This window comes from Lutra lutra, chromosome 16 (assembly GCF_902655055.1).
Source record: "Lutra lutra chromosome 16, mLutLut1.2, whole genome shotgun sequence".
Taxonomy (NCBI): Eukaryota; Metazoa; Chordata; class Mammalia; order Carnivora; family Mustelidae; genus Lutra; species Lutra lutra.
Window position 1 is genome coordinate 59,734,964 of NC_062293.1, and position 25,858 is coordinate 59,760,821.

The 25,858-nt window shown below is 64.5% G+C and overlaps 4 protein-coding genes and 1 long non-coding RNA gene across 11 annotated transcripts; 3 read left to right on the top strand and 2 right to left on the bottom strand.

The window, feature by feature from the left end:
- The first annotated feature begins 1,451 nt into the window (after positions 1-1,451).
- ENO3 (enolase 3) lies at positions 1,452-6,267 on the top strand. The gene is made up of 12 exons (XM_047707179.1): positions 1,452-1,605; positions 2,240-2,326; positions 2,581-2,676; positions 2,859-2,917; positions 3,118-3,187; positions 3,512-3,645; positions 4,442-4,664; positions 4,771-4,968; positions 5,147-5,348; positions 5,730-5,838; positions 5,965-6,023; positions 6,112-6,267. The coding sequence occupies exons 2-12, from the start codon at positions 2,242-2,244 to the stop codon at positions 6,179-6,181; spliced, it is 1,305 nt and encodes a 434-aa protein (XP_047563135.1). The 5' UTR covers positions 1,452-1,605; positions 2,240-2,241; the 3' UTR covers positions 6,182-6,267.
- A 749-nt stretch (positions 6,268-7,016) lies between these two features.
- On the bottom strand, positions 7,017-10,645 carry SPAG7 (sperm associated antigen 7). The gene is given in 8 exon segments (XM_047708791.1): positions 7,017-7,272; positions 7,379-7,535; positions 7,618-7,646; positions 7,649-7,706; positions 7,821-7,905; positions 8,016-8,104; positions 8,328-8,395; positions 10,407-10,645. Coding segments are annotated over 8 exon segments (681 nt in total). The 5' UTR covers positions 10,492-10,645; the 3' UTR covers positions 7,017-7,162.
- Positions 10,646-11,157: 512 nt separating this feature from the next.
- On the bottom strand, positions 11,158-25,522 carry CAMTA2 (calmodulin binding transcription activator 2). 6 transcript variants are annotated; one of them, XM_047708787.1, is made up of 23 exons: positions 25,436-25,522; positions 24,033-24,127; positions 23,735-23,838; positions 22,575-22,642; positions 22,360-22,495; positions 21,750-21,836; positions 21,414-21,567; positions 21,019-21,153; positions 19,575-20,503; positions 18,862-18,988; positions 17,293-17,427; positions 15,555-15,670; positions 14,884-15,068; positions 14,517-14,595; positions 14,196-14,418; positions 13,831-14,105; positions 12,788-12,984; positions 12,379-12,562; positions 12,168-12,239; positions 12,030-12,050; positions 11,685-11,872; positions 11,409-11,483; positions 11,158-11,299 (listed from the first exon to the last, which is right to left on the bottom strand). In XM_047708787.1, exons 2-23 carry the CDS (start codon positions 24,061-24,063, stop codon positions 11,236-11,238), a joined length of 3,585 nt encoding a protein of 1,194 aa, XP_047564743.1. In that variant the 5' UTR covers positions 24,064-24,127; positions 25,436-25,522; the 3' UTR covers positions 11,158-11,235. The 6 variants fall into 6 exon arrangements, with proteins under 6 accessions (XP_047564743.1, XP_047564740.1, XP_047564739.1 ...); XM_047708784.1 differs by lacking the exon at positions 25,436-25,522 and adding an exon at positions 24,862-25,004 and having other exon boundaries at positions 21,750-21,821; XM_047708783.1 differs by lacking the exon at positions 25,436-25,522 and adding an exon at positions 24,862-25,004.
- LOC125087944 (uncharacterized) lies at positions 11,872-16,887 on the top strand. Of its 2 annotated transcripts, none has more exons than XR_007123543.1 (2): positions 11,872-12,045; positions 14,266-16,887. It is a non-coding gene; the product is annotated as an uncharacterized LOC125087944 (long non-coding RNA). The 2 variants fall into 2 exon arrangements; XR_007123544.1 differs by lacking the exon at positions 11,872-12,045 and adding an exon at positions 13,990-14,129.
- Positions 24,885-25,704, top strand: LOC125086720 (collagen alpha-2(I) chain-like). Its single transcript, XM_047706051.1, is given in 3 exon segments — positions 24,885-25,089; positions 25,091-25,315; positions 25,318-25,704. Coding segments are annotated over 3 exon segments (789 nt in total). The 5' UTR covers positions 24,885-24,912.
- The last annotated feature ends 154 nt before the right edge of the window (positions 25,705-25,858 follow it).

Consider the following 25,858-nt stretch of genomic DNA (forward strand, 5'->3'; position numbering starts at 1 on the left):
GATCTGCCCGAGGGGCACAAGCCTGGGCAGCTCCAGCCCCAGGCAGTCCTTGGCCCCGCGTTCCGGCCCCGCCCGGCCTCTCCCCCAACACACACATACAGACACACACACACACGGCCAGCAGTTCGGGTCACCGGCCGTGCCCCTTGGCCCGGCGCGGCAAAGGTCACTGAGCGCGGGAGACGGGGGCGGGACTACTTTTCCGGGCGGAAGAACACCACGGGTTTGCAAGCTTTTGCAACTTTTCCTAGAAGGGGAAAGTCCCCTCCCGCTCGGGTCCCTCGGGTTCTTTCTTCTTTTCGGTGAAACTTGTGCTGAGAAGTCGTGCGCGCCCAGGCCCGGCGGGGAGGGGCGGCCGGGGTCCCCACCACTGACCAGGTGAAGCCGCCCGCGCAGCCGCGGGGCTGGGCCGCTTCCGGCCCTGGGGGAGGGGCACCCCGCAGGTCGCCCCTGGCCCCCGACGCCCCCCGGGCCCATTCCTCGACAGCCGCACGGCTGAGTCACCAGGCCGCCGGGTGGGGCCGCGCTCGGGCACGTGGCGGCTCTCCTCGCCCGCCCGCTCCTGAGCTCTGGCCCGCCGCGCCCGGAACCCCGGCTGGAGCACTCCGGGAGAGCGCGGCCCAGGCTGGGGCCGTGGACAGGGCGGGGGAGGGGACGAACCCCCAGGGGCCCGCGGGCCCGGACCTGAGCTGTGGTCCCCCAGATCCGAGCCAGGCTCAGAGGCGCGCAGGGCCACCCCTCCTCCCGCCATTCATTTTGCGCCCCGCTGAGGAACCTCATTCACGGCTGGGCTGGGGCCGCGCCCCGAGGCGCCCGCGGTCGGCCGGGAAAGGGTCTCCTGGCTGCCGCTCCGCACCCGGGGCGACAAGTGCTGGCCCAGCGCTATCAGTAGGGAGCCGCGCCAAGTCTGAGGGCCCGTCTAAATTCGGCTCCCTGCCCCCTCCCCCACCCCCTAGCTGGCGCGAGCCGGGGTGGGGCCCAGAGAGGCCGCCATGAGGACCCTGAGAGGTGAGACCCTCTCGCCTTCCGAGTGGGAGATTACATTTGAGATCACAGCGCTTGCCCGGGACCCCGGCCCCTCCTCCGAGGGAGGGCAGAGGCGGCCGGGCGCCTGCCCAGTGAGCTGAGCATGTGTGGATGTCAGTCCTGCAGCCCCTCTTCCAGGCCCCCTCCCCAGCCCAGCAGGGTTCAGGTTACCCCTGGCCTTTACTAAAGGGCACTAGTCCCTCTTTAACCTTTGCAAAAGGGGAATATAATCCTGGTGAGGGGAGAGAACCCCGATCTGAAGGCCCTTCCCTGCCCTCCCCAGGGCTGGAATTAAAAGATGGGGCTTTTATTGGGGCACGGAGAGGAAGGAGGGGTAGTCATTGACCTTTGGGAAGGGGGCAGGTGCCCGGGGGCGGAAGGCTGCTGCTTTCGGCTGCAGTGGGCCCTTGGCTGCCAGCCCAGGGTGAAGGGGGAGAATGGAGAGGGGGAGAGGCGGGGCTGGCTGGGGCACAGGGTACTTAGGGATAATGCCCAGCCTGAGAGGGGGGTGAGCTGACACTGTCCCAGCTGCCACCTAGACTCGGAGCTCACCCCGAACCCCTCTCGAAGACATCCCAGGTCTGGTGAAGGTCCCAGAGGATAGGGGTGGGGAAGGGTGGTGCTGGTTTGGACAAAGTGGGGGAGCTGTCAGCTCTCTCTTCCTCCCAGGACTGGGGGTGCTTGAGAAAGACATGGAAGGGTTGGAGTAAGCAGGATGGGGGGTGCTCAGGGCAGGGAGCGAGACCGCGAAGAGAGGTGGATGAAGGAGAGTAAGGGTTGGAGCCAGATGGGGAATTTGGGGTCTCCACGGATTTGGAGGAGACCAAGGAGCAGGAAGAGGAGAACCAGCATAGCAGGAGAGGGTCTGAGGGCCAGCAAGCTCGGTCTGAAGACCGAGCGACCCAGCAGATGGGTGAGGGAGAGGGCCTCAGGGCACCTCTGTGGGCCACAGGGGTCCATGAGGGTCCTGGGAGCCGTGCAGAGGGCGCAGTTAAAGGAGAGGCCCCTGGATCCCTAGGATAGGGGTGGAACAGGAGCTGTTCTGAGGGGGGGAGGGGGCTGTGCTAGCCTCTTTGGTCTGTGACCTTTTTGTGGGATATTTTTAGCTCCCGCACCTGCCTTCTTGGGGTGGGGAAGACTCTTAAAGGGCAAGGGATTTCGGGTTCCTGCAGGGATCAGCTGTCCACATGCACTCACACCTCCTATCTTGCAGCCATGGCCATGCAGAAGATCTTTGCCCGGGAAATCCTGGACTCCAGGGGCAACCCCACAGTAGAAGTGGACCTGCACACGGCCAAGGGTAACACAGGCCCCTGGAGTGGCTTTGCCTCAGAAGACCCTGGCCCCGGGGGTTCTTGCCCTCCCCCAGTTCTGCCCCATATCCTCTCCTTTCTCTGGGATCCCCTTCCCCAGAGTTCTTCCAGCCTGGCTCCCCGGGGCGGAGAAGCAGGAGTCTCCCTCTGCACCGGCCCCTGGCCCTGAGCTCCGAGAGCATACTCTGGCCCTTTGAGGGTGCAGGGGACCTTGTGTGACCTTCCCCTTCAACCCGCCCAGGCCGATTCCGAGCAGCTGTGCCCAGCGGAGCTTCCACGGGCATCTATGAGGCCCTAGAACTGAGAGACGGAGACAAATCCCGCTACCTGGGGAAAGGTGAGGGAAAGTGATGGGGGACAAGCCTCCGTGTGCGGGTGGGGTCAGGACCTGGGCACTTGGCAGCTTTATGGGGTATGGAGGACTGGAACCCAGGACTCTTGAGAAGCTGGGATCTGCGGGAAGAGGCCTGATTGAATCAGAGTTCTGAACGCCCCCCATCCCGCCCCTGGCTTCTCTAGGGGTCCTGAAGGCCGTGGAACACATCAACAAGACCCTAGGTCCCGCTCTGCTGGAAAAGGCAAGAGGGAGCTCGCTGCCTGCCCCTATGCCTCTACCCTCCCCGCCCCACAGCTCAAGCCTGGGAGAGGCCTTGCTTCGCCAGACCAGCCGTCCATCGTCTCCCCCAAATACCTGTACTTCCTCCCACAGCATATGCCCTGACTCCTGACAAACATGACCTCTGCTCCCCCCTCCCCTGCCCCCAACCTCTCCTTCCAGAAACTAAGCGTCGTGGATCAAGAAAAAGTTGACAAATTTATGATCGAGCTGGATGGAACGGAGAATAAGTGTGAGTGGAAGGCCCGGGGAAGGACAGGATGTGGCAGGGGTGGGAGGGACCCCGGGCTGGAGGCCTGGTTGGGATTACTTCTGCATCCCACGATTTAGGGCACACCGTGGCTGGCTGGATTTGTACTCACTTCACAGGCATTTCCTGGTGCCTGCCCACCGCCAGGCCTGAAGCTGACACATTCCCCTGGGGTGGGGGCTCCTGGGGGAGACCGTTCTTAGCACACCCTTCGGACCCAGTGGTTTGTCCTTCCGATGCTCCCTGGGGTGACCCCAAGCCATGGGGGAGAAGCCCTCACCCTTTTTTTGTGCTTGCCTCCTCTAGCCAAGTTTGGGGCCAATGCCATCCTGGGCGTCTCCCTGGCCGTGTGCAAGGCTGGCGCGGCGGAGAAGGGGGTCCCTCTCTACCGGCACATCGCAGACCTGGCCGGGAACCCAGACCTGGTCCTCCCGGTCCCTGTGAGTGCAGCTGCCCTCGCTCCATGCCACAGTGATGGGGCCACCACATCCAGGGAGCCGAGCAGCAGGGGCCCCTAGAGAGTCTACCTTCGAGACCCAGCTCCAAAGAAACGGTTTCCTGAAAGGGAACCTCTCGGGCTGCAGCCCGGCCCCTCCCTCTTTCCCACAATCCCAGCCTCCCATTAAGCCTCTCTGCTGCTTTCCCTGGACCTAACCACCACCACCACCACCCCCGCCGCCCCGTGTTCCTTCGCATTCCAGCGCTGGGCTTGGTGCTAACTGGGGTGGCTCACTGTGCCCTGTACCCCAGGCCGAGGGTCTGGCATCTCCGTCTCCTTTAATCTTTATCAAACCCAGGCCGCTGGTTTAAGCCTTCCCTGCCCAGGCTGTCCTGGAGGCAGCCGGCTCTGCCTGTTTGCTCACGGATCTTAGAGGAGGTTGCCTAACCACTCTCTGCCTCGCTTTCCTCGTCTGTAAAGCGGGGGTGATGACAGGATCTCGCTAACGCAGGGAGCGAGCTCACGGACCCCATGGAAGGCTCCGCGGCGGCGCCACTGGCTATCACAGACCAGGCACCCATGGAGGCCTCGTTTCCAGTCTGTTTGTCTGATTTGAGCTTCAGACCCTGCGGGAAAGCGGGTGGTACTCCCGTCTTGTAGAAACAAGGAGAGAGACCCTGAAAAGTCAGAGTGCTCACTCTAGACCCTGCGGCTGGGGATTCAGGATGCCAGGCTTCCACCTGGATCCTCCCAGCTGGCCCGGGTCTGAGCTGCCCTCCCTTCCCTCCCCATGCCAGGCCTTCAATGTCATCAATGGGGGCTCGCACGCCGGCAACAAGCTGGCCATGCAGGAGTTCATGATCCTGCCCGTGGGGGCCAGCTCCTTCAAGGAAGCCATGCGCATTGGCGCCGAGGTGTACCACCACCTCAAGGGGGTCATCAAGGCCAAGTACGGGAAGGATGCCACCAACGTGGGTGACGAGGGCGGCTTCGCACCCAACATCCTGGAGAACAATGAGGGTCAGTATGAGCGCTCTGAGGGGCAGAGCCCCCGTGTCCCCGCGGAGGAGGGGCTGCAGGGACCGCAAGCCCCGGACCCTCAGTTCCCCTGTTGCCCCTCCCCCAGCCCTGGAGCTGCTGAAGACGGCCATCCAGGCGGCCGGCTACCCGGACAAGGTGGTCATCGGCATGGACGTGGCGGCGTCCGAGTTCTATCGCAACGGGAAGTATGACCTCGACTTCAAGTCCCCCGACGACCCTGCGCGGCACATTACTGGGGAGAAGCTGGGGGAGCTGTACAAGAACTTCATTAAGAACTATCCTGGTGAGAGCCCCCTCCTACCGCGCTGCCGCTCCTGCCCGGGACCCCGGCGCCGGCCCAGCACGGGGACTGGGGCGCCTCCACGGCTCCTAAGGCCCGCTGAAATCCCATCTGGGCTCTCCCGGCCTGTGTCCCTCGAGGCCCCTCTGGTCTTTAACCGGCTCTCCCCCCTACCCCGCAGTGGTCTCCATCGAGGACCCCTTTGACCAGGATGACTGGGCCACCTGGACCTCATTCCTCTCGGGGGTTAACATCCAGATCGTGGGGGACGACCTCACAGTCACCAACCCTAAGAGGATCGCCCAGGCCGTCGAGAAGAAGGCCTGCAACTGCCTGCTGCTGAAGGTCAACCAGATTGGCTCCGTGACCGAGTCCATCCAGGCGTGAGTGCCTCCGGCCCCCGGGCGGGCCGCAGCCTCCCTCAGCCAGCCCCCTGCTCTGCCTGTCCAGCCCGTCGGACGTCCCCCAGCTCCTGCCCCGTCCCACCCTCCCAGCCCCAGAGCTTTGCCCCAGTGACCCTGCCGTGCCCCACTTTCAGCCCGTGGGGTTCCTCCCCCCAGATCCTGCCCTTCCTCCCCACCAGTATCTCAGGAGCTCATGCTCAAAATCGAGATTCTCCCTTTCTCTCCTGGTTCCCAAGGAACTTAGTCATTCCCTTTCCCGCCAAGAGCCCACTGCCCCAAACCGAAGGGTAGAGCCCCACCGTGCCCTGAGCTTTCTCTCTGAGGCTCCGGTCGATCTTACCGAGTGTCCTCCCTGCCCAGCTGCAAGCTGGCTCAGTCTAACGGCTGGGGGGTGATGGTGAGCCACCGCTCCGGGGAGACCGAGGACACGTTCATCGCCGACCTCGTTGTGGGGCTCTGCACGGGGCAGGTACGGTTCCCAAGTGTCTGACGGGCCTTCTTGGGGTCCCCGGATTCCTGCCTGGGTTGGAAGCCCCCGCATGCTGCTCCCACCGCCAGCCTCATGCAACCCTGGGAACCCTCCTTTCCTCCCCAGATCAAGACGGGTGCCCCCTGCCGCTCAGAGCGCCTGGCTAAGTACAACCAGCTCATGAGGTATGGGGGGTTGCGCAGCAGGCCTGGATGTGGGGGGCCTGGGCTGGTGGGGTTGGGAGGCGCAGCTCTGACTTGGCCTGCCTTCTAGGATCGAGGAGGCTCTCGGGGACAAGGCTGTCTTTGCTGGACGCAAATTCCGCAACCCGAAGGCCAAGTGAGAAGCTGCAGGCCCCGAGCCCCACCCCCGGGACCCATCCAGGCCTTCAAGCTTTTTCTCGCAGAAATAAATGCTGGTGGCAAGCAAGACAGTGGCCTGTTCCTTCCTTGGTGGGACAGAGGGGATGCCGGTCTCTGGGTTGGCCATGACAGGAGGTGGAGAGGTGGGGCAGGAGAGGAGGAACACGAGGGTGACCTGCTGGGACCCAGAAGAAGGGGAGGGACGGGCTCACACTTCGGAAGGAGGCTGGGGGGAGCAGGGCGGGGGCCGGGGGTCTGAGCGCCCCGTGAGGGGAGGCTCCCTCGATGTCTTTCTAACCCACGGGGTGCACTGTGGGTCCGAGTCCAGGGCTCGTGCTCACGAAGCTTTCACCATCGGCACCCTTGTAGATACTTGACATCTGTGAACCAGCGCTGTCAAGGGTTACGTTTCCCCCCGCATCCTATGTGTGAGGAAACCGAGGCACAGAGAGCCTCCCTGACCGAAGGGGCCAGGAGCCAAAGCCTCGGGGCCCTTCGTGCTCAGCGAGTGCACTCTTTCAATGCGATCTCCTGTAAACCTCACCAGGAAGGTGACGGCATCTGGCCGTGCCTGACCAGCACATGCATTTTACACTGTTCGACCTAGAATCCTCTTCCTCCCTGGGACCCACCTTTCTCTGGCCAAACAAACCGGGACATTGGGTCAAACAGTGTTTATTGAACGTAAAGTCATCCCAGCCCCACGAAGAAGAAAATTCCAAGGATAAAGGGGAATAATACACGTTAAATACCCACCTGCGTGTTCGCACACACGCACGCACACACACGAGCACACGCCACGTCCTGCTCCAACAGTGACGCGTCAAACCAGCCCCCCAGCCCGATAGACACCGTCAGAGGTGGTGTGGGGGGCGGGGGGGCTCCAGGATGGGTTCTAGTAGCAGCAGCCTGTTCCCCCTGCCCCCTGCCCTGCCCTGCCCTGCCCCGGGGAGCAGCGGCGCCTAGGAGGTGGGAGGCAACTCTTCCCCACTCTGGCGCAGCCGCTTCTTGGCCCGGATCTCATTCATGGCCTCTTCGATGGAGCGCGTGTCCCTCTTGTTGGCCACGGGCACTGCGGGGTGGGAGAGGAGTGTGGGGAGGACCCAGGAGCCCTGCTTCACAGCCTCCCCTGACTGCCCACAGCCCTGTCCCGGCCACCCGCCCCCACAGGGCCTCACCACAGCCGTAGGTCTTGTTGGCCTGCAGCATGTGGGCTGCGTCCTTGGCCGCCCCCTTGCCAATGAGGTGGCTGTACTTGTCCTTGTAGTCGCTCGCGGGGCTCACCACCACGGGGCCCTGCTGGGCCGCCTCCTCCTCCTGCCGCTGGGCCAGCTCCTAGGGGTGCAGAGACGAGGCACCAGCGCTCAGGGGCCTGTCCCCAACCCCTCCCAGGGCCGGGCTGCTGGGCGGAGCTCACCTTCAACTTCCGTTTCTCCTCGGCCTTCTGGGGTCCCACTCCTCGCCACGACGGTAGGAGTCCAGCTCTTCATCGGAGGGCGCAAATTCCTGAGGATAAAGGAACCACGGGGTCAGGCTCCACAGCCACGCTGCATCCGGCCTCTCCCCCTGGGGGGCACAGGCTGGAAAGGAGAGAGGAGGGCGGGCACTTGGGCCTTTCACCTTTTTGAAGATCATGACATAGCGACACTCATCATCTTCCCCGAAGGAGAAGGACGTCAGGCCAGCCACTTCCACCACATCGTGTCTGGGAAGGGAGGCCAGAAGGGAGAGTCTGGAGGGCCGCCGGGGCCCAGCACCCACTTCTCGGGGGCCCCCGTGGGCCCGTTCACGCCTCCCCAGCCCAGAGACACTCACAGGATGCTCCTCTCTATTTTGTTCATTGGCTGGAACTTTTTCTTGACCTGGCCGCTGTCTTGGATGAAATCTGACACCTCTTTCTCCATCTTGGGAGACAGAAGATAAGGATGTGAGCCCACGGCTCCACCCCAGGACCCCTTTCCCGAGACGGGCCAGTGGGCCTCGCCCCCTACACCTTCCCCAGCCTCCATGCCACTGGCCTCCAGGCTTCTCACTGCACACATCTGGGAAAAGTTGAGACCTCAAGCTTCCAACCCTAACTTCTAGAAGTCCTCCCGGAGGCCGCCTCTGCCAGGCCAGCGGGCTCACCCTTTTACGGAACTCGGCTTTCTGCTGTCTGTCTTGCTCCTGCAGTTTCTTCAGCCGGGCGGCCTGCTCTGGGGGAGAGAAACGGCAGCATGAGCCCGGGGCTGCAGCCAGGGGTGGCGGCGTCTTCGAGGCCTCACACGAGGTCGGCGTGCCCTGGGAGAGCCGGGCAAGCATTTCTTCCCCAGACGTCCATGCACTCACTCTGTGCCTGGCACAGACACTGGGATGAAGCCTGCCCTTCAAGAGCGCACGCTTTAGTGGGAGTGACAAGGAGGAGAACCATGCTTGACCCCATTTCCCAGCCCCAGTGGGGAACCCGGTTCACAAGCATTTATTTCATGCCCACGATGCATGGAGACCTGAGACCGCTGGGGCGCTGAGAACAGAGGCAGCGCTGCCCTCTAGGAGCTTCCCATCATGCTGTCTCCCAGGAAAGGGGAAATTATTGAACTTCCTGTATTCTGTAACACTCCCGATTCTCACTTGCACTGACAGGAGGGCGCCGCAGTGGCTGGTCTGACACCCAGCTTCTTTGGGACTGCGGATGTCCCAGGTGAGCTGCAAGGGTGCTCCCCCAGTTCGGGTCTTGGCGCCCCCTTCCCTCTGTCCTGCCACTTGGAATCCCCTGGGCTTCCGGCCCACCCGGCCCACCCGCAGGGGTCCGAGGCCCCCTGCTGCCCCAGACTGCTTCCCGTTTGCCTAACCGCTTGGTGCCTGTGCACCTGTGGTTCCTCCTCATGCAGACCAAGCCCACCGAGAGTCCGAGCTGTCACTGCCTCCCCTGGGGCCCGAGCAGGCTGGGCTTCAGTGCAACGCCTCATCTGTCTGCCCGATGGACTGGGAGCCGCTGCAGGCAAGGACCCTGTTCAGGCCCCGCCAGTCCCTCCGGGTGGACGCGGCCGGGCGGCCTGGGGGCTCCCCTCTGTCTCATCTCAGAGCCCTATCCCCAGGGCCCCTATGTTGACCACTGACTGCTCTAACTGGCCTGCGGGTCTCTCCCTGTGTCTGGGGAGGTGGCCTCCGACTAAGGTTAAGAACCTTACAGAAACAGCGCAGTTCGCCAGTCCCGGCCGGTTTACGACCCCACCACTTCGGAACCCTGGGACCTCAGGCAAGCGACTGGACTCTGCACCTCGGCTTCCGGGTCCGGCCGCGGCCGCCAAAGCGCCCACGTGCTGCCCGCCCGGAGGCCTCGAACACGCTTCTCTGCCCAAGGGGCAGGCGGTTCCCGCCCCGCTGAAGTTCCCGTCGGCCCCCGGACTACGCCCTTCGGGGGCTGTCAAACTCGGGCGTAACCGCTCCGTGCGCGGTCCGGACTGCGCGCTCCCCGACGCAGGGCGCGGGCCCTAGCCCGCCGGGGCCCCTAGCGCGGCCGCCCCGGTGCGCCCCGGCCCGCTCGGGAAACCGGGCGAGGAGGCGGCGGCCACTCGGACGGCCGCGGTGCCCTCGTGCCTCCAGCGGGCAGAGCGGCCCTGCAGCACCGGGGACCCGGCGACAGCCCACGAGGGAAGGGCGGCGGGGCCGCGGGAGGGGCTGGGGAGAGCAGTAGGAGGGGCGCAGCCCGCAGGCCCGGTCACCAATCGGAGGCGCCGAGGGCGGGGTGCGCCCGAGGAAGGTCGGGCCAGACGTCGTAGGCGGACCCCGGGGGGCCAATAGGGGCGAAGAGGCTGCGGACGGGCGTGCCGCGGAACCAATCGCAAGGCTGCTGGGGTGTGGGCCGCCAACACTCCCCCCCACAGCCCGCAGGCGGGCCCAGGAACGGGTGGGAGGGGGCCGGAGGCAGCCAGCCAATCAGACCCGGACAGCGGCGGACGGGCGGGCCCGCCGGCGAATTGGAGACAAGGACCGCGGAAGGCCAGTAGGAAAGAAGGCGGGAGGTTGGCGCTGGGGTCCAGGCAGCCAATCACCGGCCGCTGAGGACAGCGGGCGGGCCGGCAGCCCTTTTAGGGACTCCGGGGGTCTCCGTAGGGGCCTGTGAGGGGGTCTTTCAAGATTTAGGAGGCGGCAGCGTCCGAAGGGGCGAGAGTGCGGCCCTGAGAACCGGGCGAGGAGAGGCGGCTGTGGATTTGGGGTCCTCACCTCGGGCCTTGCGCCGAGATTCCTGGTCCCCGAGGCTGGGCGGCTTCTCCATGGAGCTCAGGATGGAGCCCAGCAGGTCCGCCATCTTGGGAGTGACTGCGGAGGGGCGGTGCGTCTTAAAGGGAAGGGCGAGGTGCCTTTAAGGCCGGAAACACGTCGGAGGCGGCACGCTCCGCGGCCCCGCCCCCGCCCGCCGCGGCCCCGCCCCCGCCCCCGCCCCCCGGCGCGCGCAGACAGAGGCGGGAGGCAGGCTGGTGCAGCGGAGTTTAATGGCAGCGCGTGGACACCGAGCCCATGCACACGTAGACTTGCTCGTGGAGCCGGCCGGGCCCCGCCGCGCCGTGCTCGCTCGCGCGGCGCCTTAAATAGACTCTTCACTCTCTTCTGTATGTTACAGTATGTACAGGCCCCTTCCCCGGGCGCGCGGGCGACCCCGCCGCGCGCCCCCCGCGGCCCGGGCCCCGCGGCAGCCGAGGGAGCGGACGCGCCGACGCGTGGGGTCGGGCGGGGCGCGCGGCGGGGGAGGGGCCGAGGCGGGCACATTCAGAAACGCGTCCAACGAATAAATAAGGCAAGTCGGGAAGGGCCGAGGCGGGCACAGGCGGAGGGGGAGCGCGGAGAAGGGGCAGGCGGGGCTCCGGACGTCACGGCGGGAGATGCAGGGAGGCGGGGGCTGCGGGGCGGGGGACGCGGAAGCGGGGTCGCGACCCATGGGGGAGACCTAGGGACGGGGACAGCTGCCGACAGGGGCTCCCCTCCCCGGGAGTGGCCTCTCCCTGTTGAGACTGCCAGAAGCGGCCCCCAGAGCGCTGGGGAAGGCAGGGCGCAGTCAGGTGGCCAGTCCGGGCTGGGGGACCCCTTCCAGCTCCTGGTTCTGCTTCAGTTCCCTCATCCTGCAGAGACAAGGGGAAGGAATCAGGAGAGCAGCGGGGGGTGGGGGCGCGGGGAGGCTGGCGCGGGCGCGTACAGGTGCCCCAGGGACCCCGCCAGAAAAGGGAGCACCTGTGTCGGCAGCGCCGCAGGAATCTCATGATCTTTCGGGCTGCCTGGTCCTGCTTCTTGGTGAGGAAGGAGCCTCTGGTGGCAGAAGAAAGGATGAGGCGCCATGGCACACCAGCACCCTCGCCCTCAGCTCTGGGACCCAGGAGGGAGACACAGCGGCCGGATGCTGGGCTCAGCACCCCCAGGGGCCCAGCAGGGAGAGGCAGGGGCGGGATGCTGGGCTGGAGTGGGCGCAGGGCAGCGGGCCTGGGCGTGCAGGGCTGTGGGCAGCCGTACTTGCTGCGGGCTGGCAGGCTGCCCGTGGGCCGGTGGGGAGGCCCGGGCCGACGGCGGTAGGAGCGGTAATGCTGCTGGATGAGCACAGCCGCCCGGCGGCTCTGCTGGAAGCGCTTCTGTTCGTAGTAGCTTCGGAACTTGCTCTGGATCAAGATGGCCGCCTGGGTCATCTTCTTATAGAGCGCAAACTGCAGACACGGAGGGGCAGGGGCTGAGCTGCAGGAACAGAGCCCCGAACCCCTGCGGGTCACCCCCAGGTTCAGCTGCTGTAAGCCTCTAGTCAACACGCACGTGGGAAGCTGAATCATCATGGACAACCTCACACCCAGACCTCAGGCCTAATACCTTAAGCGCAATCCAGGTCAGCTTGTGGAGAGAGAAGGGGAGTTAGGGCTTCGGCAGGGACCCGCGGTGGGGGTGGGGGGTGGGGGTGCGTGTGCACTGGGTGCCTGCGGGAGCGCCGTCTGGAGACCCAGCTCTCACCTGCTTGTACTTCCGGTAGCAGCGCTGGATCACAGCCGCCGCCACCTCCTGCTGCTCCTTTAGCCTCCGGCCCTGGGGCGAGACAAGGGAGTCAGCACCGCACCGGGAGCCCCCAGTGCTCACGTGACCTGTCCTGCCACTGGCCGGGAGCCCAGTCTCCCCCCGACTCGGACTGCTGTCATGCACACCCTGGGACCCCCGGCCCTCTGACCTTGTACTTTCGGAAGGCCGTCTGGATGACGCGTGCGGCCTCGTACAGTTCCCGCTGCTCGTGATCCGACAGCGTCAGCAGGGCAAAATCACTCTCCATCTTGCCGCTGGCCGAGGCAGACAGGAACTCTGCCCAGGAGGGGGCTGGGGGGACAGCCGGGCGCCCACGCTCAAAGGGCAGTTCGCTGTAGGGGAACGGGGAGGGAAGTTAGGGGAAGGGAACCACTGCGAAGGCAGAGCTTGGGCAACAGCGTGGAGAGGGACTTGGGAGCTCCCCAGCCGGTTCGGTCTCTCCTCAAAGGCCCTGGCGCCCAAGCTGCAGTGTGGAGCTCTGGCTCCGGGAAAGGCTCCTTCCCTGCTCCCATCCGCCCTGGACACATCTAGATGCTGCTCTCTCCTGGGCTGGTCACCTGGGGGGGCCTGAGCTGGGGAAATGGTCCACGTTCTCCAGGTAGCTGGCCAGCCAGGACATGGTCTCACTGAGCCCCAGGGCTCCTGTCCGCTCCCTCGTGGGCACTCCGGCCTCAGGCAGCCCCACGAAGTCCTCTCGCTTTATCCGCTCTGGCGTGGCTTCGATGATCTGCTTGGCCAGTGAGATCATGTCCACCTGCATGAGGGAGAAGCTGCTGAGTCCCCAGCCTCCTCCACTGCCAGGTGCTCCCGGCCAGCCACAGCTGTAGCCCATGTCCACCTCCTGTCACTTCCGTCGCCAGCAGAGCCTGAGGCCTCGCAAGTGGCTGTCCCGGCTCCCCATTTCGCAGATTTTTGCATTTATACTCCCTGGGCTCCCGTGTGGGTGCATGGCGGCCCTCTGTGTGGAGACGTCGTGGAAAACAGGACAGGAAGGCCCTGCTCTAGACAGGGATGCAGGAACTGAGCAGATGGAGCCCCTGGCCTTCCAGGCTGACTACCCACTGCCCCCTGCTCCCGGGCAGCCCCCCAGCATGCCCTCCCCACGGGCTTGGCTAGGCCCACAACCCCAGGCCTTGGAGGCCCCCTCCATGGCCCCGTGCACTGCTCTGGCTGCACGCAGCGCGGTTCTCTGTGCTGTTGTTGAAGCTGTTGGGGACTTTGGCAGCCTCTCTGGGGCAGGCATATCCCGGGTTTGAGCAGCCCAGGTGCTGCCAGCCCCCAGGATCCTCCTGTCAACCCGAGCCGCCCTCCCTGCTCCTCTCTCCGTCGTGCTGCCCAGCATCCCTGAGGACCCCATGTCTTCAGGAGGGGCGGCTCCCCAGGATTTTTAACCTCTGATGCCTTGTGACTTCGGAGTCACAAGCTTTGAGTGGTGCTAAGCAAAGGGTTCCTGTGCCCGTCCCCAAAACAAGGGCAGCCAGCCCCTTCTTCCCAGCTGAAGCCAGACACTGCTTCTGCTCTGCGGGATACTCGGTGTCTGCGCCGCACCCCCCCACCCCGCACCCCTCACAGCTCCGTCCATCCGCAGATGGCGGCGTACCGGGATCACATCCACGGCCGGCGGGCCGTCTGCTTCCTCAGGGGCAGCCCCAACTTCTGGGGCTGCTGGAAGAGGAGGCGGGGAGGGGGCTGGCCCGTGGGGGTTGATTTCACAGTCCATGAGGAACAGGGGGACCTCGGGGCCACCGGCAGAGAGCTGGCCAGGGACAGTCTCGGAGGCCGGCAGAGGACTACCATCTGGGGCGCTGGAGTAGGCAGATGTGACGGAGAAGGTGCCCTCTGACAGCTCCGAGGGCGAGGAGACGCTGCTCAGCCCTGTGAGGGGAGGGGGAAGCCAGGGTAGGGGGTGCCTGACCGTCCTCCCACCCGCAGCCTCCTCTTAGGAAGACCAGGGATGAGTCTCACCAGTGTCAGGACTGGAGGAGGGTGGTGACAGGGCGAGTGGGGGCTCCGCTGAAGCTTCCTGTCTCTGCAGTTCCTCGAGGCAGCGGGCAAGGCGCACATGACCCCGGGAGTGTGCCACGGACAGGGGCAGCCGGCCCAGGGAGTCGGGAATGCTCAGCGCCTGCCGGTTCCAGCGGAAGAGGAGCACTGCGGCTTCCAGGTGGCCCAGGGCACAGGCCCACATCTGCAAGAGGGTGGGGGGCAGGAGGTGAGGCCTGGGGCCTCCCTGGCTGGGTCTCCCCTGCGAGAACCATCCCCAGGCAGCGGCCCGTATGCGCTCACCAGCGGGGTGCAGGAGAAGTGGTCCACATTGAGCGGGTCAGCCTCTTGCTCCAAGTCCAAACTCCCTGTCCCCACGCTCCTGGAAGATTTGGGACAGGGACACCGGAGCCTGGTCAGGGTAAGGGCAGGTGCTGTGGGAGCATACTGTCCAGAAGCACCAAGATGGGCGGGGGGTGCTTGCAGACACACAGGGCAGGAGGAGCCCCAACACTCAGCGTCCCAAGTCATGGGGGGCGGGCGCAGTGTTGAAATTCCTGGAGTGCGAGCCCTCTCCCGGCCCTTCTAACCACAGTGACCGCAGCTCCCTCCTGGCGGGGCTCCAGGTGGTCTGGGCCCTCCCTAGTCCCCTCCCTGGGGCCCTGCTCACCGCCACTGGCTCAGTGTCTCGATGAGGCGTGCGTAGCCCTGGGCAGCGGCCAGGTGTAGGAGGCTCATGCCTCGGAAGGGGTTCCCGTGGGCCAGGCGCTCAGGGCCCCTCTGGGTGGACCGTGGGATCATGCTCTCTACCAGGACAACCACCCGAGCCTCAAAGCCAGGCCCCTGGCCTTCATCCTGTGGAGAATACCCCTTTAGGCAGGGACCTGAGCATCCGGCCCCTGGCTCCGCATGGCCTCGGCCGCCCCCACCTGTCCTCTCCCCTGCCACCCAGGCCTCCCCCTCTGGCTCCTGACGTCCCCCACGTCATGGCTTGCTTCCTCCAGCAGCTGTGGCAGCCGGACCTCACACGGCTTTGCCTGCGTGTGCCCTTCATGCCGGCTGCGGTCAGTGCCATGCCCACAGACGGCCCAGCCACATCCTCAGAGACCCGGGCCCACAGGCTCCCTGTCCCCTCCCCCACCCGCTTCGGATCAGGAATAGTCTGTCATCTGCGGCCTGTCATGCCAACAGGACGCCCAGAATAGCTGCTCCTGCCACGGGGTAACGTCAGGGAGGAGGAGGCTGGGGGCAGGAGGGACAAGCAAGTCCCACAGCAGAGCCATTTGCTCCAGTGGGACCCTCCTCGGCTTCCTGCCCAGACCTCCCTCCCTGCGGAGGTACCTGGATCGGAGGCACGTCAGGACCGCGGCAGGGAGCCTGCCCAGCTGCTGCCATGTCCGCCATCCGCTTCTCCATCTGCTCCAGCCGCTCCAGAATGGACATTCGGAACTGGTTGTCTGAGGGAAAGAGGTACGGGAGGCTGAGAGGCGGGTGGGCGCGGGGGACGCCCATGCCACCATGGCTAGACCCGGGAGGTGAAGACGAGGCACCAGGGTCTTTCTTCACCAGAACAACAGCCCCTGGGCCCCTTGCCCTGTGTACAGCCCAGCCAGGATGCAGGCCTAAAACAAGGACCTTTAGTGCTACCCGCCAACTGGGAACCAGAATCTGGAACCAAAACCCCGTTCTTCAAGACACAGACGGGGCAGGAGTCCCAGCGTGCAACCCCGAGCTGCCCCAGGTCACTCACGCGTGCACACGCTCACACGCACACACACCCAGCCCTTCAGGTGAGCCCTCCATCAGCTCTCCCTGCCCCAGAGCGATCTCTGTCCCCCGCGCTGCACTGAAGGACTCCGGGGCCCCTCCTGTCTATCGTCCACTGCCCAAGTGAGCTCGGGGCTTGTGATTTAAGCACCACCCCCTCCTCCCGGCCCCCCGCAGCTGTCCACAGAGAGCATGGTGGGGCTTGGAAGTGACAAAGATGGATCGCCGTGTCCATTCCTCCTCTTTCTCCCCCACCCGGGGCACAAGAATGCACACACGCACGCACGCACACCCCAAGCCATATCTGTTCCCTCCTGAGATCATGTGAGGACAAGGAGGGGAGGCGGGAGGGGATCAGAGCCACAGGAAAACAGGCACCCAACAGGGTGGAGGTTGGAGATGTCCTCCTTCTCAGGAAAGGGCTCAGGCCTGGAGCTGATGGCGTGGAGGAGGGTGGATGGTGAGGTAAAGGGCAGAAGGGACAGGAGAGGAGGAAGATGTGGCAAACGAGCACCAGGAAGGAGGGGGGCAGGTGAGGGCGTGGGGCACAGGGAAGCGTGGGGAGGGAGGAGACCCCCCAGGGGGAGACAGGGTGGTGGGGCAGGGCTTTAGCAGGGGCCCCCCAAGGCTGAGACAGCAGGGGGCAAGGGCCCCTGAGGCAAAGCAGTCCTGTGACAGAGGGGGGGCGGCAGGCGAGTGTGGCAGGGGTGGCAGCGCAACTGAGAGAAACCCAGAGAAGGGGGACCCCCGGCTGGACACGGGGGCCACAGGGACACCGCACTGAGAGCCACGGGAGGGAGAACCAGGGCAGGAACACGCGGGTCTCTGTGTAAGTACGTGTGTGCACACGTGTGTGTTTCTACAGGAAAGCGTGTTAGAGCGTATTAAAGGTGAACATCGCAGGGCAGTGACGTGGTCAGTCTTCTACTTCGTGCCTGTTACCCCAGATTTCTTGTTACCCCAAATTTCTTATTGCAAACACCTACCTCAAAAGCAGAGGCAGAAACAGAAAGGAAGTTGAAATCATGTGCCCCAGTACACGCGCAAGTGTGTGCACACGGACACCCACGCACACTGCTCCAGACCCCATCCCCGCTCCCACCTCCTGGCCTGGCTCCGTCCCATTTTTGGGGCAGAGGACAGGCCAAGAGCTGGGACAGAGATGGCTCCAGGATTCCCAGGGGAGGGGACGGGAGGGACACTGGCTGCCCCTTTAGAAGCATGAAGCAGGAGCTGGGAAAAGGCCTCTGGAGTCCTGGGGTGTCTAGGGGTACGCCCCACTCCAGTGCTGGGCCCCACACAGGGTACTTACCGTCCAATGACAACCAGTCAAGCTGAGTACTTGGCAGTGAAAGGAACCGGCGGGCTCGATACTCAAAGAGCACAGAGGTGGAAAGGGGCCCCTCCCGGCCTGCCACCTGCAGAGACACCAGCCCCACCTCATGGGCTGGGGGGGACAGGATCAGGGACAGAGGCTCGCTCCCTGGTTACTTCTCTGGCCCTGCATGAGAGCCACACAGGACCATTTCACAGTCGGCTCTGCTGCACCCTTGCTGGAGGCAGGGACACCCCTGGCTGACGTGGCCTTGGCGCCACCTGGGGCCGGATTCCCATCACTCAAGAACTTAACACCTGCTGCGGGCTGGGCCCGAGGTGCCTGGGATTGTAGACCCTGCAGCTAAGTCCGCGCCCAGGCCTTGGGGGGCTGAGGGTCCACAGATGCCCCAGCTTAGGAAGCAGCTGGATTCCCCAAGGTCTGGGGCAGGGTCATGAGCCTGTTACCAAGATCAGGGAGAGCGAAGCAGCCGCTCACCAGCAGGGTCCAGTGAGCGCTGTGTCTGGGCTCTCCATGTCTATGGCCTTGACGAAACCACCAGGCCCTGGTCCCCAGACTGCAGGCTGAGAGGAGTCCCAGCACCCAGCCTCCCTGGTCTCCCTCTGCCTTTCATGTACCCCTGGACCAGGCTGTCATGATAGGGCACACTCCCAGACAGCCAATCTATTCCCTGTCACTCTGGTGGTCCCTGCGGTCCCAGAGCAGCACTGACTGCTGGGTGCAGGTAAGGAGCAAAGCCGGGGGCAGAAGGGCAGAGGCGAGCCTTGGCAATGATCTCTAGACCATGCTGTCCAACAGAGCTTGCCTCCATGACGGGAACATTCTGGATTGGCACTGTCCAGCAGGGTAGCATAAAGCCACATGTGGCTACTGAACCTTCAATATGTGTTTGCTGGGGGCGCCTGGGTGGCTCAGTGGGTTGAAGCCTCTGCCTTCGGGTCGGGTCACGATTCCAGGGTCCTGGGATCGAGCCCCGCATCGGGCTCTCTACTCCGTGGGGAGCCTGCTTCCTCCTCTCTCTTTGCCTTGCCTCTCTGCCTACTTGTGATCTCTGTCTGTCAAATAAATAAAATCTTTTTAAAAATCTTATTAAAAAAATATGTGTTTGCTGTGTTGGAGGAGCTGAATCTCACGTTTTCATTCATTCTACTGAATTTCCATGGGCCCACGTGGCTAACCCTACCGTACTGGACAGTCCAGGTCTAGGAGACAAAGTCCTTTAGTCCAAAACTGATCGAGGGAGACAAACGTGTCTCCCTTCTCATGCTCCAAGACCTCCCTGCACTGGAACTAGAAACCAACTCCAACCAGCCAGAGGGCCTGGAGGGACAGTGGAGGCCCTCCGGCTCAAATGGCTGACCTCCCGGGAGGGAGACCCCGGACCTGAGAAAGGAGATTTCTCCAAGACTGACAGTCTGCTCAGGACTAGACTGCTTACGCCAAAGCCTAGACTTCTGACACACAGCCGATTCCTGTGCCTGTGGGGGAGCACGGGGCTCCCCTGCCCGAGTCAGCCCCTCCCCCGGGCACTCCCCACCCCCGTACCAGGACAGTAGCAGCGTAAGACCCCGGGCTGGACAAGCGAGGCCGGCACAGCGATGTGATCGAAGACACAGGAGTAGTGCTCGGCGGCCTCTGTCCAGGGGCCTGTGATGAGCACCTTGACGCCACCCTGCAGAGACAAAGCCCAGAGTCCTGTGACTGGAGCTCGGCTGGGCGTTCATTTATCCTGACTTCAGACCCCAAGGGAGCATCTGTGATGCGGCAGGCCCTGTGCTAGATTCTGGGGTACAGGGATGGGGCAGGACCCAGAAGGGTGAGGTCAGCTAGCCTGGTCCCTCCTCCCAGCACTCCTGCTAGGAATAGGGAACTCACTGCTTCCCCCAAGGCTACCAGCTGATTGGCAGATAGCGGTCATGGGCCAAAGCCCTTGCCTTGGGATCCCACTGTCCTCCCACCGAGGCTCCTCTTCTCGCTCTCTGGGGCAGCAGAGAGCAGAACTTCACTGTAGGGGACAGACCTTCGGCTTCCCCAAGTCCACATCGAGGGCACCTGGGGGACTCACGGCCACACCCAGCATGTGGGGGGTGGGGCTGGGGAGGTGGGGAGAGGCTCCCTGGAGAGACAAGGGAAGCAGCTACGGTCTGCTCTGTCTATAGAGACAGGTGGGATGAGAGCAAAGACGCCATGCAGACAGGGAAACGCAGGTGGCAGCACTGGTGAGTGGGATGGAGGACGGGCTGGGGCCCAAGGCTCACCTCCGGGTAGGACCACTCTGGGGAGAAGTCCGTGATGGTGTTAAGAGCAGGAGAGAGCTGGGCGGCTGGGGCAGGGGTGCCTGAAGCCTCGTCACTGATGAGCTCCCCCATGAGGTCTGGGAATGATGCAAGACTGAAGGGCTCCAGTTCGCTGGCCCCAGCAGCTCCTCCAAACAAGGCCTCCCCTCTACCTCCCCTGCCTGCCGGCTCCAGGGGGGCGGGTGAAGGAGGGGGTGAAGGAGGGGGTGAAGGTGCGGGTGGGGTGGCCCCCTGGGCCTTGAGCTCCTCCCCACTGCCATCATCTTGAATGAAAAAGCGGTTTCCTCTTCTCCCACCTGCTCCTGGCGGAGGAGGGGGACCCCGAGCAGCTGCCTGGGGCTCCAGGGCAGCAGCGGGCTCTAGGGCAGGGCAGGGGGTGTGGGCGGCCTCTGCCTCTGGGAAGTCTGGGCTTACCCCCTGCCCACCTCCGTATGTCTGGCCCCTCTGGGGGCTGTTGAGAAAACGATCCGGGTCAAAGGCAGGGCTGGGAGGAGCCGGCGGGGCAGAGGCCTCCGAGCCTACAACCACAGCCAAGCTCATGGGAGGCCTAGGATCCGCCTGGGGAGCCAAGTGCCTGGCAGGCGTCAAGCCCCCGGTCCGCTGCTCCAGTCCCGTCAGGAGGAGGATGGCGGTGCCTCCTCTCGATGAACCCCCTTGAGAGGTGGGAGGGCTAGGTCTGATCTCTAGGGGTTCTGCAAAGCCAGAGGAGGAGGAGGAGGAAGAGGAAGGGGAAGTATGTGCCTTGGGGAGCTCCGGAGGAAGAGGGGCTATCAGCGGAGGGGGCTCAGGGGGATGGGGGACCGAGGTCAGGGTTAACGCTCGGGGCTCCACTTTCGGAGAAATGATGCGGTGTTTCGTGCTGCTGCATTTGTGGGTCAGACTTCCGGAACCTGCAGTGGAAAGGGGCAGGAGGACCATGGTTCTCTACCGCCTGACCATCCCTTCCCAGCAGCCTCCACCCAGCGTCCAGGCACTGGGTCCTGCATGGGAGGTGTACTACCGGCTGTGGCCACTGGGAGGCAGGAGAGGTTGTGTTGTGTGCTCCCTGCCCCCAACCCCCGGGCCCAGTTAAACAGGAGGGCAGGGGCTCTGGGGGGAGAAGTTAGAGAAGCAGGTAAAGGCGTGAGGGACACAAGCACACCGCAAACAGAGTACCAGCGAGAGATAAAGCTAAGTCTGGGCGTCAACGCTCAGACTGTTGTAGCCAGGAGCTGCAAAGGGCAGCAGGCAGATGGCGCCCGGGTTAGGTCTGTGCGCCCAGACTGGAAGGCCTCTGTGCACCCGCCCCTCGGTCTCGGATATGCAAAAGACACGCAAACCAGCATGCAAATCCTGGCAGGACTGAGGTGCCGGAAGCGCCCTGCAGCCAGGCGGGAGCACAGTCCCAGGGTCAGGGGTCACTCACCGAGGCCCCCGCTGCACAGGCAGGCATGGGTTCGCGGTGCAGGCTTGGTGGGGTGCGTGTCCAGGATCTGCTGCACCAGCTGCTCCACAGAGAACTCCTCCATACCATTCCCACAGCTCCACTTGATGCCATGAACTGGAAGACCGTTGGCGGTGGGGGGTGTGCTGGGGGACCTGAGCACCAGGGACTTCCGGCCAGCAGCCACAGCTCACCAATGTCCTCCAGCCCTTCTCCGTGACTGCAAGACCTCAGGACACTCCAGAAATCCTCATGTCCCCTCCGGGTAGCACCCCCGGCTCAAGGGAGCCACTCACCCCATGCTGCTGGGTACAGAGCCCTTCTGCCCCCAAGGGCCCGCCCCCGCCCCCCCTCCACGCCCCCCGAGAGACCCTTACACATGGGCTTCAGCTGCCCCAGCAGCTCCTCCCGGGACCACTTCAGCCACTCTCGCCGGTCGCTGCTGATGGAACAGAAGATGGGGCTGCAGCCCTTCCCACAGTCCTCCAGGGCTGGGACGTTCAGGTAGTGCACAAGCACGATGTCAGGGTTCTGGAGCACAGGGGCACACACAGGGCACGGTGGGGTTCCAGCTTTCTTCCCAGGCAGCTCCCCCCACCCCCCAGGCCCTGTACCCTCCATCCTCCAGCACCCCCCGTCCATTTCCCGGGCTCCTCCTCCCACTCAGAACCCAGTGGCCCTCAGTCCATCTCCCAGCCCCCAGCCCCCCTCACCTGCAGCAGCCAGTAGCAGCGCCGATGGAACGTGGGGATGATGGAAGAGTGAACGTAGCAGCCATAGAGACACTGCCAGGAGACAGGCTGGGGTGGGGGGAGGGCCCGTCTGCTCCCCGACTCTTCCTCTGTTCCGTCCCTTTGCAGGAAGCCCCATCTTTCCACCAGCGCCTCTTCCACCCTCGCCACCCCCACCTGCACGCCACACACACCCTCCCCATCACGGCACTCGGCTGGGGTTGAGAGGAAGAATGGGGCCAGGGCCTTACAAGGCAGGCCGACCGGATAGGTGGGAGGGACTCTCGCGAGGTCAGAGAGCAGGGCGAGGGCACACTGGAGACGAGGAGCAGTGATTCGGTGGGGGAAACCCCTGTGCTCAGAAGTTCAGCACTTGAACCCCTGAGGGAAACGAGCCTGGGCAGCCCCCGGGGTAGCCCAAGTTCCGGAGAGCTGGCTAGTCAGAGGGAGGCAGTGCATGGCTGAGGCACCCCCAGGGGCTGAGCCATGGGAGTGAGAAGGGAGGAGCGGCCCGGAGGGTGGGAGGAGGGGGGCCGGAGCCCCGCTGAGGACGGAAGAGAGCAGCCCAGCTGCCACTGCACGCCTGCCTCACCTCCATGCCCTGGACCTTCAGCTTCATGTGGTCCTCGCGTGTGGTCTTCCCATCCCTCCGCTTCTTCCACAGGTAGCCGTCCTTACGGTACTTCACCTTCTTGCGATTGTACAGGATGATGGAGCCGTTCCGAGGCCTGGGGAGGGGAGGGCTGGCCTGAGTCCTGCGGCCGGAATCCCAGGCCGGCCGCCGCCCGCCTTCACAGACCCGCTCACCTTGTCTTTGGGGCACAGGACAGCCACTCGTCATGCTTCTCAAAGGTGATCAAATAGGATGCGATCTCCTGTAGGATGAGGGGCGTTCAGCTAGGGGTCCCTGCATAGAGGCTGGGGCAGGTCCCCCCGCTTCTCTGAGCTCCAGGGGCTCGTGGAGGCTCCCAGCGAGGACTGCTGCCCTCCTGGGTCCCAGGCTCCATCTCAAACCTGAGTCTAATCTCTCCTTCCCTCCCTCTCAACCGCAGCCGTCCAAACCCTCCATCCTCCATGCATTTGATTTTGCTTTCCAAATCCCATTTTTGTGACACTTCCTGGTTCAGGAAACCTCAGTGGCTTGACACTGCTAGGAATTCTGAATTCCTCAGCCTGAGTCCAAGCTTCTCCCAGACCAGGGACAAAGCCAGCACCCGCTCCCACCATTTACCCTTATTCTGCCTCCCAGACCAGCTGCGAATTCTTCTCTGATCGTGCCCTGAGCCTCGAGCTCCTGAGTGTTCATGTCCCCCAGACCTGAATGCCCTGCACTCATTTCTCTGAGCCTGGACATCCTAGTCATCCCATGGACCACATCCCTTCCCGGATCTCCACGGAGCCCTGCTCCCTGCCCTGGCCCTTCCTACATCTGCAACAACCACACCCACATGTGCCCTCTTGCTAACAGTTCTCATCTAACGAAATACTCCAGCCGATGATGACTGAGCGCCTAGGACACACGAAGCATCGTGTGTGTGTGTGTGTGTGTGTGTGTGTGTGTGTGTCGTGGGCGCACGGAAGGTGTGTAGCACAAAGACCGTGCCTCCGTAAGGAACCAGCCTCAGTAGTGGTCAAAAGCAGAGGCTGCAGACTTCACTGAACCCTATGAGGGAGACCGTTTCCTCCTGCCAGCACAGGGGGAGCAACAAGGTCTGCTCCACAAGGTTGCTAAAGGACTTAGGTTGGGGACTTAGCACAGCACTCAGCTTGGGGAAAGTATTCTTTTGCTGCCTGCTATCACTTTGACCCAGGCAGATGCGCCAGTGAATGCCTACAAGATGAGGTCCCTATACCCCTTCCGTGACCCCTAAGGAGCTTAGGGCAGCGCTCTGCACTTAGGAAGACCCCCATTCACCCTCCTCCAGCCCATGTTGCCAGGCCCTACGCCCCAAGGCTCCCTGGAAAACCTCATTTGTATTCCAGCGAAGCCGCTCGGGAGGCAGCAGCGGACAGCGAGGAAGACACTCCAGCAGCTTCTTAGGGAGAAAGATCTTCAGGCGGTGGCTGTTCTCTAGAGACAACCAGAAGGGAGGATGCAGTGACACCCTCGGCAGCCCAGGGCAAAGGGCTGAATCCAAAGCACAGGGTGGGGCGGGGGTTGGGGGGAAGGACCTGGAATCAGGACAAGGAGAACAGGGACCCAAGTATTTGAGGATCACCATAGCCGGAAGAAAGAAGGGCTGAGAACCTGGACTGTGAACTCACCGGCAACCTCGGTGGTGTCCTTGGTATTCATGGTGAGGGCTCCAGGGGGCAAGGTCACCCCCGGCCTGAGGGGCCGGGGGGAGGGGGAGTCTGTGCTGGGAAGGGAGAGAACAAGGTCATGGCAGAAGCCCCCCCCCCCCCCCCCCCCCCCCCCCCGCCACTGACCCAGGATAAGAAGATTGAACTGGAAAAAGGGGGAAAACTGGGTTGTGATGTCGGAGAAAGATGAGGAGGCAGGGGAAAGGGGTCAGACTGAGATGTGAGTAGAGCTGAGCATGGACGAGAGGGAGAACCCAGACCCAGGTGCCAGGAGCCAGCACCAGTGGGGAGACACCAGGGACACTGCCGACAGTCATCAGGAAGAGACCGGTGGGGTGGGGGAGGTGGGGAGCTGGCAGAGCTGGCGCTTCCCAGGCCCTACACCTGGGACTCTTGGAGACCCTGGGGCTACGGTGGGGTCTGGGGGTTGGGGCGGCAGGCACTCGGGCACCTGGTCCTTGGAGATTGGGTCAGCAAAGAGGAGCCTGGATGCTATGGAGAGAGCAGATCTAAGTCTGCTGGAGGGCCGGGCCTTACAAGACACACCCTGGGTTCCTCCCCAATTTGATATTTGCCGAGGGAAGGGCAGATCTGACGACTGGTCGCAACCTCCTCCCTGTCCTCCAGGTTGGTCACGGCCGGGCCGAAGCCGGGCCGGGTACCCAGGTCCCGGCTTCCCACCGCCAGGACAACCCATCCTCCACCGGAGGCTCACGGCCCTCCGCACCCCTCCCCCACCAGCGCTCTGCCCAAACGCCTCCGCTTCCCCCGGCCTCCCGGCCCAGCGTACCCCATCCACACTCCGGCTCTAGCCCGAGCCCCCACCCTCCCGCGGGAGCAGATGGGAGCTGGAGGATGCTCTCCGCGCGGGCTCCGGGCTCCGCCAGGTGTCCGCGGTAGGGAGGGGAGAAGGCCCGTCCGCGCGAGCTGCGTGCAGGGCAGCCGGGTCGGGGTCAGGACTCCGCCCCAGGGCGCAGGTGCGCAGTCCCGGCCCAGCAGGCTGCCAGGCTGCGGAGCGGCCGGGCGGGGGTCCCTGGAGAAGCCCCGACGTGCGAGGGTCCGCCGACCGCCCGCACGCAGCGGCGCTCCGGAGACGCCGCGGGACGGAGCCCACGGGCGCGCGGCGGCGAGGGCCGCGCCGGGGCCCGGGGCGCGGGGTCCCCGGGCGGTGCGGGCGCCGCAGGTCCGCCGCGGGGCCCTGCGCGTTGCGGCGCCCCCTGCCGCGGGGGAGGAGGACGGGAGCCGGCGTGGGGGCGAGCCCCGAGGAGGGGCGGGGGTCCTCGCGCCGCGCGCCCGCGGCCGGGCCCGGAGCGGCGCCCCCTGGCGCGGGGGCGGAGAGGCGGGCGAGAGGCCCTGGCTCTTACCTCCCGGGGTCCCGCGGGTGACGGCGGCAGCGGCCATTCTACCCCACACCGACCCCCCCCCCGCGCCGGCTGACAGCAGCGTCCGACGTCACTGCGCACGGGGCGGGGCCTCCCCGTTAAGGGGATTGCGGGGGGGCGGGTGCAGCCGGGCAGCCCGGGGCGGTGGCCGCGTAGGGGGGGGCGGGGCGGCGCGCCGGAGACAGGCTTCCGGGGTCCCGGGGTGTCAGGGACCCCGGGGCTCGGAGGGACCCAGCCCGACTTCACTTTAGCTGCGTCCTGGAGGAGCGGACGGCGGCCTCCCTCCCCGCGAGCCTCTCCATCACTGCTTCCCGGGCAAAGAGACACTCCGGGCTCGACTCGCTTGCTTTTTAATGCCAGAACAGAGGAGGGGGCACAGGGCCCGGGATCCGGCCTGGGGGCTGG

Bases quoted from the DNA above. Each gene is read 5' to 3' on its own strand.
- ENO3 (XM_047707179.1), top strand. From the start codon at position 2,242: ATGGCCATGCAGAAGATCTTTGCCCGGGAAATCCTGGACTCCAGGGGC. The intron at 3,646-4,441 runs GTGAGTGCAGCT...TCCCCATGCCAG, and splicing joins ACCTGGTCCTCCCGGTCCCT to GCCTTCAATGTCATCAATGG. The intron at 5,839-5,964 runs GTACGGTTCCCA...TTTCCTCCCCAG, and splicing joins TGGGGCTCTGCACGGGGCAG to ATCAAGACGGGTGCCCCCTG.
- CAMTA2 (XM_047708783.1), bottom strand. The intron at 22,496-22,574 runs GTGAGCGGGTCT...TCCCCTCCCCAG, and splicing joins TCCTGTGCCCCAAAGACAAG to GCCTCGGAACGGCTCCATCA. The intron at 12,240-12,378 runs GTCAGAGGGCCG...GTCTCGCCCCAG, and splicing joins CGGCCTTCCGAAAGTACAAG to GGCCGGAGGCTAAAGGAGCA.